The 14,881-nt window shown below is 29.2% G+C and overlaps 1 protein-coding gene across 6 annotated transcripts in view; it reads right to left on the reverse strand.

Annotated features, from left to right (window-relative positions):
• Positions 1 to 14,523, reverse strand: part of Ide (Insulin degrading metalloproteinase) — an 80,804-nt gene extending 66,281 nt beyond the window's left edge. Inside the window, exons 1-5 of one of the 6 annotated variants that reach the window (XM_071187736.2) lie at positions 14,319 to 14,523; positions 11,448 to 11,625; positions 10,733 to 10,809; positions 6,158 to 6,184; positions 1,610 to 1,713 (exon numbers count right to left, since the gene is read on the reverse strand). In XM_071187736.2, coding sequence (XP_071043837.2) covers positions 1,610 to 1,713; positions 6,158 to 6,184; positions 10,733 to 10,809; positions 11,448 to 11,613 — 374 coding nt within the window. In that variant the 5' untranslated portion in view covers positions 11,614 to 11,625; positions 14,319 to 14,523. The other 5 variants (XM_016048083.5, XM_071187737.2, XM_016048084.4 and 2 more) reach the window with 5 other exon arrangements.
• Positions 14,524 to 14,881: the final 358 nt, after the last annotated feature.

A 14,881-nucleotide genomic window follows, 5' to 3' on the forward strand; every position in this document is an offset into this window, starting at 1 on the left:
TTATTTTTCACAATACATTGTCTGATATCTTTTAGTAGGTGTGCAAGCACAATTCAATTTATGACCCTCAAATAATGGGTTAATATAAAGATTCTATTAAGAAATATGAAATCAGAAAAATATATTCATAGAATAAATAATAACAAGATATCTATCTTTACGAATTTTATAACAACCTTAAATACAAATACATCCTCAAAAAACCTTAAATACATATTAAACTTGGTTCAAAGTGTTTTGGTTGGCAATCAATAATCTCCAATTTTTCATGAGATTATATAGTCCCAAAATATACAATTTGAAAAGCCGACTAAATACCAGTAAATTGTTTTAAAACTGAAGTCAACATATTTTTGTAATATCAATTATAATTACTCTTTCATTATCTTCTTATTTCAACTCTTTTCTTTTTCAAAGATTATAATCATAAGTAATTTAATTTTTCTTTTCAAAAATTTAACAAAAAATAATAAGAAACTCAATACTTTTACGGTTTCAAAAAATATAAAAGAAAAAACTAGTTATGAAACTAGATATCGTGTTAAGGCTTTGTAGAAGGGCTAAATAAAATATTAGAACAACATTTTTCAAACAAATCAAAACATCAACATCACATTTAATGAAGCAGTATACATATGCCAGAACACTTTTAAAAAAGTAAATGGCAAGATAAAAAAAGTATAATTAGTTCTGCTTAGGTATAATAAAATTTTATTGCAAATTAATAATAAATCCACACAAATTCTGTTTTACCTACATTAGTAATTTAAAATTTTTAATATAAAAAAATGCATTCATGTAAATAGAGAATAAACCAATACTAAAGAACTCATAACAGTTTCAAATCAATGCAAAGAAACTTGTTGAAGTACTGCTGCATTAAAAAAATAACCAGTATGAATTAGATAATATTCCCTTAAACCTTAAACCAATATATAATTAAAATTTTGAATTGAGTTCAAGATTTCCTTAATCAAATTATTTTAAAGTAGAGTATTAATTTTGAAATGAAAATACAGAGAATATACTACTTCACGCTTTCGTACAAAAGTAATTTCAGTAAATGATCCCTCAATTCATCATTTAAAATTCTTTGATATGATTACTGTGGAATCTTTTAGTATCAATAATATATAAAAATCATATGAAAGAGACAAATCAATAATCGCTTAGCTACAAAAATATATCTTATAAGATTTGTTACTGCATTTGCTTAAAATAATAAATAAAGCATATGACCCCTGATTTCATCCCCATGAAAATTTTATAATATAAAATAATTGAGTTTCATTTTCAAAGATGACTGAATTCCCGAAAAGTTTTAACAATGAATTCTGTTGTATTCTCATAAAATGGGATGTTCTGAAAATATACTAAAATCAGGACAACTATGAACCCTGTTATATTTAATTAAGTTATCACATAACATGATTTATAAATGTTGAAGTTGGCTATTAACAGTGCTATTATTGGCAGCCCTGTAGCTTACTTTCTTTATTCCATGGTTTTTTCATTAACAATGTTCATTGTTTATATAATATCGAAAACTTAATTTTATGTATCATAAACACATATTATATGCATTTTATTATAATAACTATGATTATACCTGTGTAAAGCATCACTAAGAGAATTAGGAGCTACATCAAAGTAGTAACAGGTATTATCAGCAGCAGTATATGCATTACTACTACCACTATGTTCATGTAAAAACTAAAAAGACAAAAGAATATGTTAAATGCAATGCATGAGCTAAATAATAAATCAATAGAAGAATAAATTAATAACAGAAGATAGATTAATAATAAAATAATTGTTAAGTCAATAATTTCTCGCAAAGTGGTATCGGAAGGTGGGGGTTAACAATTGCTAGCAGAAATTATTTTAACAATTAATATTTTTAAAGAATAGCTTAGGACTTATATATATTTATTTGAATTATTTATAAGTAGTGGTGGTCAAGAATCATTATAAATCAACTTGGTTAAATAAAAATAAAACATTTTTGAACGACTTTAAAAGTAAAAATAAAATCTCCCAAAAAAATCAGATTTGGCAGCTATGGGTGAGAAGTTGTAAGAGTGCAGAAAAAGGTCCATCAAATTTTAATTTATGCTGTTCAGCAAGAAATTTATTATTTATGAACTCTCTGAATATATTTTGTTTTATTTCAGATATTTCCTTTTTTTCCATTTTAGCATTTTCAGTTTTAAGTTAGATATATAAAATAACCACTTGTTATGAAAAGTTTTAAATTTTTTATATCACTTTGAAACAATGTATAAAATAACCATTTGATGGCTATTTTATGTATTTCTTATTATTTCCTTTCATAGTGTCATCGAGCTGTTGTATAAGTGTATGTAAAATATTTTTTATAAGTTGTAGTTTCAAAAAAAAATTTCTCAATATTTTGTTTAAAAATTTTGAATTGCGCTTTTTTCTTTCATTTGACTTGAAACTACCAATTACATTAGTTTTTAAGGTTCAGAACTAAATTTAAGAATTTTATCATTGGTAATTTTGATCATATTTTATTATTTTAATTTAATTAAATAATTCCCATACCACTAGTGCTCTGAAATTTGAACAGCAGTGAAAAAGGGGAATTTCATCCCCCAATCCTTAAAAAATTTCAATTATAATGTTCCAAAGAAAGAGTTAAAAAATTGAATTTTTTTTCAGTTAAGCATTAGTCTATAGACTATTCTGTTCTTTTCCAAATATTTTTAAGATAATATTATTGATGGTTGGGTAACTCTATTTAATAAAAAACATTCTGTATTATTTTTTCATCAGCTAAGCCTCCCAATGAGGTAAACCGGGTTTGAATTCCAGCGATGGCTGGCAGATATGAATTCTGCATCTGCCTTGCACCGATCTCAGTGCTGACGTGTAATATCCTCAGTGGTAGACGGATTATGGGTAAGAGTCCCCTTGACGTCAGGCTAACCGTGGGAGGTTCTCATGGTCTTCCTTTCTATGTAATACAAATGCGTGTTAGTTCCATCAAAAAGTCTTCCACAAAGGTAAATTTATCCCAATACTTGATCCAGGAGTTCCCTTGTATTCTGGATTGGGTTCAAAATTACAAGGCTATGGAGTTGAACATTAGTTGTCAGAAACCCACATTTGGGTCGGCAGTTCAAAGATGGTTATAAAATAAAATAGATGTGACCACACCCTATTGTTTATTCCAGATTCCACAGCTTATTTCACACCGCTGAAAATCTTCAGCTTCAAAATTTCTAATTTTGTTCACTAACTTGCACCACACTTATTTTTAAGCAAATGCCGGTCTAGGCCATGCATACTGCTTAGAAGTGCTTGCATGGTGGTATTACAAAGTGCACTACTAACAGATTAATATAATTACAATAAAAATTTTATTTTTAATAAATAAAAATTAAGTAAATTTTAAATGAATTGTCAGTAATAACTGTAATCAACGCAAATTTTTTACTTTCATATCATATTATAAGCATTAAGTCACTGATGACTTGATGTAGGACTCAACGTGTTAATATGCCTTCATCAAACCATTAGAAGAAATTAAATAAAGATGAAAGAAGAAGAGAAAAAAGCAAAATCATGCAAAAAATTATTGGTTACTTTTAAACTAACTTTTTCCTTCATTTCACTTTGTTTTATTATCATAAATTTATTAAAACTTTTAAAATTTGTTTTTAATACTTTTATTGAATAACATTTACTAATTATGTTTGCGATAATTACGTTTTTTTCTCTTATACAGTATTTAGGCCGTTTCATGATCTTTTTCTCTTAATGACTTTATTAATTTTAAAATTTATATACAGTAGGGAACCGATTATCCGGAACGATCGGGACCATCGCTATTCCGGATAACTGATTTTTCCGGTGTTCTGAATCACTACAAAAAGCTGTTTTTTTTATTGTTAAACCCAACTAAAAAAAAAATTATGGAAATAGTCTTAAAAAGAAGAAAAAACGATGAGGTAATACACTAATGATTATTTCCAAAGTGATGGTAAGGTAAACATCTTTCAAAAAAGAAAGAAAAATCCTAAAATCTTATGAGGAAAAAAAATATTTTTTAAAAAAATGGCGGGAAAATTTCTCGAATTTCCTTCCGGTTTCTTGGTTTTCCGGTTTTCTGATTTCTGGATAACGGGTTCTGTACTGTACTATAACTTCCCTTTTAAATAAGTTACCTTAATTTAGATTTTACTAAAATTATTACAATCTTCTTGTAATAATACTAATTCTTTATTGTGTAACGTGACAATAAGCTTAAGTGTCAACAGACAATAAGCATATTGTTTTTAATTACTTCTCTTTCTATCATGGGTTTTGTGGTTTAAATTTTCCAATTAATATTATTAAAGTGTTTATTTTCTAGATGGCAGCACTCAAATATAAATAACTTCATATTTTTACCAAATATATTTTATAACAATTATTTTATTCACTATAGCTATAAGCACATTTTTATTTTTTCATTTTTAAGAAATTTTGTTAATCGTTAGATTAATATATCTATTTTTAAGATATTTTTAATTTTAACTCCATATCGGAAAGTTTTTTTTCTGCTTTTTTCTTTCACTTCAAACCCACTTTCAATTGATTTTTATTTTTTAGTGATATAGATACATTATAAAGAATAGTTTTTATCTTAGGATAATTATTCTTTATTTCGAAATATCCCTACATAAAAAAATGCATCCAGAAGAGAATCTTTATCGTTTCCCAGTAATATAATTTTTTTTTCTAATTGTAATTTAGAGTTTATATGTATATAATTTTTCTTCTTTTTTTTGTATGTGTGGGTAAAAGACTGAGCAAATCCTCCATAAGATGTATAAAAATGAATCTGAAGTATATTTTTTCTGAAGTTGGGAAGAGGTATTTTGAAACTGTATTGTGGCATCTGCACACTAACTCAAACAATGAAGATATTCATTTTCATTGCTATTTAATGGCTTCTTTCTTTTAATTTATTTAAGATTTGAAAAATGATAATTGCCGAAATTTCATGATATGATTAATTTATTTTTAGCCTAAGTTTTATTTATGACTAGCTTTTAAATCCAAGGGATAGTTCCCATCACATAAAATAAAAATTAAAAACTCTTCAGACTATAACCAATTTTTTCATATAGATAGATATATAGTACAGGACCCGTTATCCGGAAATCAGAAAACCGGAAAATCAAAAAACAGGAACAAAATTCGATACATTTTCCCGCCATTTAAAAAAAAAAATTTTTTTCCTCATAAGATTTTAGGATTTTTCTTTCTTTTTTGAAAGATATTTACCTTACCATCATTTTGGAAATAATCATTAGTGTATTACTTCATCGTTTTTTCTTCTTTTTAAGATTATTTCCAAATACTTTTTTTTTTAGTTGGGTTTAACAATTTAAAAAAAAAAATGGTTTTTTGTGTTTTGTCGATTCAGAAAACCAGAAAAATCAGTTATCCGGAATAGCGATGGTCCCAATCGTTCCGGATAATCGGTTCCCTACTGTAAATATATATATATATACTGGTTATTTTATGACAAATAATACAATGGGAAATTTATTTCACTTGACAAAAAGTGCCCTTTTCAATAAATGCACCCTGCCTCTTCTGAAGAGAATTGTGAACACTGGATATTGCATTGATAGAGTCAGAGCAAAATATACCAAAACAATAATATGAGGAACGCTAAAAAGTGAGGCCAATTCGCTAACAATTTAATAGAGTGAAAACAACAAAATAAAACAAAAAGGAACATATAGAGAGGGAAGAGAGAAAGATATCATGAACATATACAAAAATCATTTATAAATATTTCCATAAGTAAGTTACCTGATTACAAAATATGAAATTAAAGCATAATAGAGTGTAGTTACATATTTTTAAAGCACATTCATACTGAAGTTATATATAGTACATAACAGAATATATATATATATATATATGTTTACAAAATTTTTATATATTAACAGAAAAACAAGATAATATGAATTTCAGTGTGGACCCTTAATAGTACTAACTCATATAACTTTTTAAGAGAAGATACACATATGGATAATTAAAAATAATAATACATAGGATAATTAAATAATATATAGGATAATTAAAAATACTATGTTTAAAATTTTTCATTTCCGAAATCATACATATTTACCTTAGTGTAATCATTCTCAACAGGATACTAAAAACAAAATATTAACTGTATTAGTAATATACAATAAACACAATGTGTATAAAAAACACAATGTTAAAAAAGTGAATATGAAAAATGTTGAAATTCATTGAGTAGTCAGTAAAAAAGAATTTAAAAAGCAATTTCTAAGACATTAGAATTTTTTTTTTTTAAATAATAAGCATACTTAATCATTCATAACTTCATTTCCTTTCTAAAAAATAAATTTAATATTTTATATTTAAATGCTATTTTCAGGAGGACTCCTCTAGGCGCCCATTTCACGTCGTGGCTGGTACTGTGGTTACGAGGTAAGGTCACTTCGAATAGGGGTGTGGGGTGAATAGTTTTGTCTTAATCTTAGTGTAGATTGTTGTGAGTAAACCAATCAACACCTTCTTTCCTTCATGTCACCCCCATTAGAAATGCGCTTTCAAAGAAACTCAAACAAAGTCATCAAAAAAAAAAAAAAACTCACTTTAACCAGGTCAAACAAAGATTTCACAAGCAAACCGAATGAAAAGGAAACACTTAAAACTAAAGAAAACAACGCCCTCTATTACAATGCGCAGATTGAAAAAAGAAATTGGTTCTTTGTATTTCATGTTTTTTCCTGGACTTCTATACAAAACCTTCGGGGTACTGAGGGAGTTACTTTAGGCCTCAATACTTCTCCCTCAATAGAAAAGGTTTTGTGTTATGGCTACCGGAGCCGGTACCCCCTGAAGACGTCGACTTCAGTGGTCACATTTTAATTATTAATATTTAATTATAGTCATTTTTGATTTGTCAGTGCTCATATTTTTAAAAAAATGTCTTAAAGATAATTATGTAATGAGATACAATTTTTAAGGCAAATTAATGATTAAAATCTCAACATTCATGATGTACTAGCAACCAAGGAAAACTGCAAAAAAAAATTTAGGGGGATAATAGAAAAAAATTCATCAAAATATTTAAAAATTCATGGGGTTTTTTTCTTAATTTTACAAAAATACTTTTACTTGTGTTTTTAGAAATTTTAAAATAGAATTTCAACAATTTGTTCAATACCACTAAACCAAAAGTTTTCAGCTTGAAGTTCAGTTTTTCAATATTTCAACTTAATTGTAAAAAATATTAATATTTTGAGATTAATATTAATATTTTGATATTGTTAATATTTTGAGAAGCGCAAACCTAATTATAGCATTCATTAAATTTAAAAATGCTTTTTATTTTTTTATTTTTGTCATGAAATAAGTATTAAAAATCACTACCACAAGAAAAAAATTTTGCCTATTAAAATTAAAAAAATTTATATTTAAAATTTACAAAAGATAATTTTTAATTTGAAAGATATTAAGGAAGGCTGCAAATGCTTCTTTTTAATCCAAGGGTGCCATACCATAGTTAGCAGAAATAAATTCTAAACTCCTGTTTGTGAAAACTGCAACACCATGAAGGAATCATCATAATTGAATGAAATTTAATACACAGTTGAGTGGTAGTGGTACAAATGATTAAAATTTCAAAGCAAACAAACAATAACAAGAGATCGAAATCAGTATTTTGTGTAGCCACCACGCTCCGCAATAAGTGCTGCTACACAACGTGGCATGGAGTCAAGCAAGCTTTGAATGTCTGTCTGAGGAAGAGAATTCCATACTGTTTGTATGCGTACCCAAAGTTCTCCTGTAGAAGCAACAGGACGAGGATTATGAGCGAGACGCCGACCAACGAAATCCCACACATGTTCAATCAGCGACATATCCGGGGAATACGCCGGCCAAGGAAGAAGTTGTACCTGCCGCGATGCAAGGAGGGATTGAACAGTCCTAGCAATATGAGGGCGGGCATTGTCCTGTTGAAATACAGCACCTGGCAAGGCTTGAAGGAAGGGAACAGCTTGGCGGTGTAGAACTTCATTGATGTAGCGGTTGCTGTTCAGATTACCCACAATTCGTAGCAATTGAGATCGTCCATGATATGCTATGGCACCCCAGACCATAACTCCGGGTGTTCATCTACTGTGGCGTTCCATAACGCACTCCGGAAGATGGTGTTCACCGGCATAGCGCCTGACACGAATTCAGCCATCATGGTACCACAAATTGAAGCGAGATTCGTCAGAAAACACGAGACGCTGCCAATCAGCACTCCAGTCCCTGTGCTGGTTGACCCATTGCAGCCGCAAGCGGCGAAGGTTTAGCGTGAGGGAGATCCTGTATAAAGGAGTCCTTGCGCGCACTCCACGCTGCAGCAGGCGTCTACGAATTGATAAAGCACACAATGAAACACCTGTAGCTATTGACCACCGTGCTGCCAGTTGTCTAGAGGGAGCCGTACGGTCCGTTAGCGAAACGCCGAACATGTGTCTATCATCGAGAGCTGACGTGACATTTCGGAGCCCACTCCCGGATTTCTGAGTCGTCCGACACTCGTCCATCCACTGCTTTCAAACACACATCACTGTGCTGCTGTTACGCTGCACACGAGCGGCTACTGCACGATAAGATAATCCAGCTTCACGAAGGCCGATGATTCTCCCCCGTTTAAACTCCGTAAGTTGTTGAAATCTCGCTCTTTCATCGAATAGGCATAAATAATGACTAAGCTAACGTTTACCACTAGCAGATAACCACCAATAACCATACTCGTCTGGCTACAGCCGTCTATTTATTCGGATCCATCCGCCGTTCAGAGGGCTCTGCTCAGCATATGCATGCGCTACGGGTCTGAAATTCTAATCATTTACATATCATGCTCTACTTTGCATTTCCTGAAAATTTCAGCTCACTTGCGTAAGTCCTTCATGGTGTTGCAATTTTCACAAACATGAGTTTAACATATTTGACGAACGTAAAAAAATTCAATGCATTTAATTTTGATATTTGGAAAGTGATTACTTGCAGTCGTTGTTGCTTATCATTATCAAAGAGAAATTAAAATCGAATTTTTCATTTTAGAAATGTAAAGAAAGAAACTACATACTTCTTTAAACACTCCTCTTTCATCTGTTTTTATTTTTTAGAAAAGAGGGGGTATATTCAATCTTAAATAATTTGATTGGTTTAAATTAGTTATCATGCAAGGTAGAGACGTCACCTTTTTTAGTATTTATTACAGCTCTTATTAAGATTCCTCACCGTTGGTAGTAAAAATCTCCTATTGTGGAAGGATGCATATTTTTTTCTTCTTTTTCACCAAATTGCAATAGGGGTGATATCTATTAAACAGATTCGGAAAACACTTTTTCAAACAGATTTTCACAGCTGATTTAATTTAAGTTAGACAAGCATATCTATAGATAAGACAGCTGGGCTGGGAGTCGCATCATGACTTTTGCACTCGAGTATTTGTTTCTCAAAAAAGATGCAACCTTTTCTGGCCAGTTAGGGGGTTTTAAGTCTCCCTTCCATTACACTACTTTTAACAAAAGGCCCCTTTTGTAATAGGATATGAAGATGCACAAAATGTTTAGCCTAAACTGCGAGCAAAATGCTTGGCCTTGAATTTAAGCATAGGGTGTTGGAAAAGAAGATAGAGGTTTATCTGGAAGAAAACATTTTAGGACTTGCTTTTTGGTCAAATTTAATTTTTTTTTTTTTCGGTAGGAAATATTAAAATTAATTTACTCAACGGTCAAAACTAAACAGAAGCAAGTATTTTAATATTCATAATAATAATAAATAATGGTTAAGTAAAAGAACAATAAAATGAAAAAAATTAGTCAATTTGGTGCCCTTTTTTAGAATGATGCGCTCATGGCAAAATGCCCACTTACCGTACCCTACATATGCTACAAGAGACAGGTCGTACAAAATATAAAAACAAGTGTGGTTACACAAAATTAAGATATTCTGACATGGTGTTTGATCTGTGACATAGTTTGACAAGTATAAACATTTAAACTTATTTCTCTCTGCTTCAGCAGATGCAAACAATTTTATAGACTCCTTAAAATCAATTGCTTTTGTGGTTTCATTTTCAGTTACAGTTCAAAAATACTGCCAAAGAATTTAATCGGTCTTGTGTCATTGTAGCACTTAAATAGGTTTTTAAAGCATTTAATTTTCTAAAAAAACATTTACCACTTGTTACGGATACTGGGATTGTTAACAAAATCCTTAAACTTATCCACAAGTTAGGAAAAATAACTTTAAATTTTTACTATGAATCAACTTCAGGAGATTGATTGGAGATATATTTTCGACAGATATGAAATTTCTTTATTTTGTTCAATTTATTCAGAACTAGGAAACTCAAGAATGTGAAATAATACAATGTGTAAATAATTTCAATAGAGTCAATAATTTAGAGAATCAATAATTTAGAGAACATTAAATCTGGGTCTCGCTCACCGTCTCCCTAACCTGGAGTAACGGGCGACTGCCACCATGCCCACCCTACTTTGCACTGTATATATAATTTATCACTCTAAGTATGCTACGTAAAAATGAGAAGATAGCAAAAAGAATTATGTTATAAAAATGTGAAGAAATAAAACTGTTCCATTTAAAGGTTTGTTGGAAAAAATAATTTAACAAAATTAATATTTTGAAGTACAAAACATACCGTTTTTGTTCCAAGAAATAACATATGCTCACAAAAATGAGCTAGACCAGGTAAATCAGGGTCATCTGACATAAAACCTAGAAAGAAGAAAAATGCAAATATATCATTTCTTAATAACAAAAAAACTGACATACTAGTGGTTGTTGTTGCCTATCCTCTTCTGGCCTGACGAAGTCAGACCAGATCCATGAACCAATTTTTAAAAATGTCCAACTTGAAAATAGATAATTCAAGTAAACTGAAACTTGGTATTTTTCACCACTCATTCTGCTAGCTCCACCTAAGAGCCAAAAATACACCAACTACAAATACTTTAAAATTTGACAATTAGTTGATTTGATGAGTGAATCCTAATATAAAAAAAAACCTTTGCAATTATTTTATAAATTTTATATTTAAAAACATATTTTGATTCCACCATGTGAAATTATAAACAAACTTGGGTGTAAATATTATTTAATGTATTACATATTTAACAAACTACAGTTTTAACTAATAGAAAACTAAAAAGATTATGATATTTAAATAGAATAAATTATGAATTAAATATGCATCATTAAATATCTAATGTCTTAATATAATTCCACTAAATGTATTTTTATTGTCAATTCGGTCATAACAATAAGATTCTTTTTTATTTCAGTTCATTTGATGAGGGATACTTGAAGTATGTTTCTTGTTAGATAAAAAAATTGTCAATAAATTTTTTACTTACCAACTCGAACATTCAATGCAGCTGCTGATTTATCAGTGGAAGGATCACTTATTAATAATACTCTCATTTTATTACTCAATTCCAATCCCCGATAAGTTCGGTTGTCATACTGAGATTTGATTATGTTATCAAACACACGGGAAACTAATTTGTCATGATTAGCCATTTTCTTTTCAATCTGGAATTAAATTCTCTGAATTAAAAAAACTTAGCAAAGTCAAGATGTTTCCGAAATATATTCCCTTACTACATTTTAAGTGATCTGATACACAAAAATTAAGTTCTGTTCATAGAGCTGAACATACATACAAAGCAAGAACTTATCTGGAATGTCACTTTAATACAGCAGTGTTCTCCCTAAGCGTTTTTTTAATGGCGGTCCGCCCTGCTAGCCAAATAAATGTGCCTTTTTTATAAAAATAAGCCATGATCCCTTAAAATAAGCCATGATCCCTTAAAAACATTGCATTTTTATTCATATTCCATTTTGAAAAAAAAAATTTTATTCACTACTTAAATAATAATTACACAATGTTAAAATTATCTGTGTTTATAGGTTTAATTCTGATTACTATTACAAATATTTACTTTTTTAGGATTATTCTCAACTAGTTAAATATTTATAAGCAACTTTTTTCATTACCTTTTCGCATGCTTTTATTTTTAAAATTTTCATTAAAAATTTTAATTTATTTAAAATTTTAAAATATTTATTTACAAATTTTTCTCTTATTTTGATATTGAGCGAGAATTACTTTTTTAAATGTACACATAAAATAGTATAGGGTCAGTAATTTAAATATTGTTAGAGATAAAATTCAGTTATTACATAATATTACACATTTTGATAAATTTCTACAGTGTTAAGTGTGTGCCCTTTCAAAACTCAAAGTACCCTTTTCAGAGAGGAAGCGCCCTGCCTTTTTTTACTCCTAGGGAGAACTCTGATGGAGAAATTACTTTAAAACTAAACATCAAATCTTAATTGAAGAACTCTATAACTGAAAAAGAAAAAAAATATTAAGTACAATATATTTTATTTACAATTGCAATAAAGTTGATAATTAATTTAAAGAAAAGTTATAAATAATCTCCATCTTCCCAAGTATTACTAACAAGACAATGAGGAAAGCATATTCTTTCTTCATAAAAATGTAGAAAGCATAAGTTAAATACTGAAAAATGAATCATACAATTAGAGAGAAAAATGAATTTTCAAATCATTTAAAATTGAAACTTTTAATCAATAAGTTATACTATAAATTAAGTAAAAACTGATGAAAACACACCTAAAGAATAAAAAACATGAATTATTATTATAAAAGCCATACATAAAAGTGTATCATAGCAATAAACATAAAAAAAAGAACTAGTAGGCTATTTTAACATGTAAACTATTTTTTAAATGAAGCATTTTCACTGTCATTTAGAGACATTATCAATTTAAGATTTTTATTCCAATTTGATTTCCAAAAAACGGAAGATTATGTTAAAACATTTTAACAATCACAAAAAAATTCATGCTCTTAATACTTAATAAATGCATGAAATTGAGATCACGATTTTATATTTTGTATAAGAAAGCTATAAAATCTTACACAAAATTAAATAGCCATAAATGCTGCTAAATAGGATTATTTATTCTTTTCGAATATGCTTAGATTTCCATTCTTAGATTCTATTTAGATTTCTATTTTTCTAGGCAAAAAAAAATTTATAATCTGAAACTGAAAAACTAGACTGATAATAACCTAATTGGTTTTAAAAAATCTTTTTTTTTTCTAAACTGGAATTTAATGAGAGAAAAAATTTGAAAGAAATAGAGGATATTTGAGTATCAGAACATGCTTACACCAATTACAAACGCACTAAACTAAAACCATAATCACTAAAAGGATTGTAAATTTCCAAAATGTTCCATAAAAATATGTAGAGGTTTGCCAAAGAGTGGCGACAAGTTATACCTTTTGAGTTGGTCTCTCTCAGTAAAGTTTCTTCTTTTTTTTAGTTTTTCACTGGCTACTGCTTGAAACTAAAAACTACGAGATTATATTAGAGGATTTCCATCTCATGATCTAAAACCAAAAAATCACCAAATCTTGGTGACTTCAAGGCAGTGGCCTGTAGGAAACTAAAAAAACATCAAGGAAAAAGACCAACCAGATGGATATAACTTGTAGCTACTCTCGGGCACGCTTTTAGATTATTTTAGTTCAATTCTCAAGTTTAGAATCCTTTTCGCGCCTAGGCGAATATAGTAAGAGGGAAATATCACAATACGGAAAGATATAAGATTGTTTTGGAGCAGACATTAATAAGTTTGAGAAAAAAAAGGTTTTTTTAAAAAAATTATTAAATACCATTTTTCTAAGTTAAATGAATTTTCAATAAAATAAACATTGTGTGTAATTTTTATTTACCTTATGTACGCACATTTAGTTTTATACAAGTTAGACTAATCAAAATTTATAAAATAGTTTTCAAGAGACTATGTTAGAACAAATTTGCAAGGAGACAAATTAAAATTTGTGAGGATTATGCTGCAGATTGACTCGGTTCATTCTGGTACCAGGTACGTACATATGTATCAATAACAATAATTAAAAAAAAATTACATACATTCGATTCTCAAATAATAAATGTTTAAAAAAAATAAATTTAAAAAAAACACTAAACGGGGATTAAAAGATATTTTTATTTTGCCCAAAATAAATGTTGCAAGCTGCAAATGTTGAAGTTATCATAAACATCAACAATAAACAAGCAATTTTTATTCTCATGGCACTTTTTAAAATATACAAATAGGAGTAATACCTGAATAATTTTAAAGCAGCAATATTTACAATGGTAAAAAATAAGAAATTTTATTACTTTTCAACATTGAACTTTTTTTTTCTTTTTTTTTTTAAGTGTATGCCTGTTAACGAAACAAAACATACAGTAAACGTAAAACAACTATTATGGCAGAAGCTATTGCACCGATCTTCGGTAAAATATCACCACTTCCGACTTATCTATCCGACTTCTGGCAACCGTAGCATAAGTTCGGCTCAGTAACGATATACCGGTCGCTTTTAAGGAAAGGCTCATCACGAATTGAGCACCACTTGATGGACCAGAATGTCGCCAAGTTGCTCTCCACAGCGTTTGTGAAAACAGGACTTAAAACGTTTTTACATCTTTAGCAATGGCTGCAAACGTAATTTTTTAAGAAAAAAAATAAATAAATAAAAAACAAAACATCGGATGCACTCCCAATATTGTTACAGCGATTTCATCAACATTAATAGATAAAAATATCTTCATCATCCGAAATTGTTTTCAGATGCATCATCCTGTAGCATATCTACCACTACAAAATTACAACTACAATTCACTAGTATATAAGACATGTTAACTCGACTCTATGTTGGGGTACCTTTTCATAGATGACG

Source organism: Parasteatoda tepidariorum, chromosome 11 (genome assembly GCF_982258835.1).
Source record: "Parasteatoda tepidariorum strain Cologne lab strain chromosome 11, Ptep-v5.0, whole genome shotgun sequence".
In the NCBI taxonomy this organism is placed as follows: Eukaryota; Metazoa; Arthropoda; class Arachnida; order Araneae; family Theridiidae; genus Parasteatoda; species Parasteatoda tepidariorum.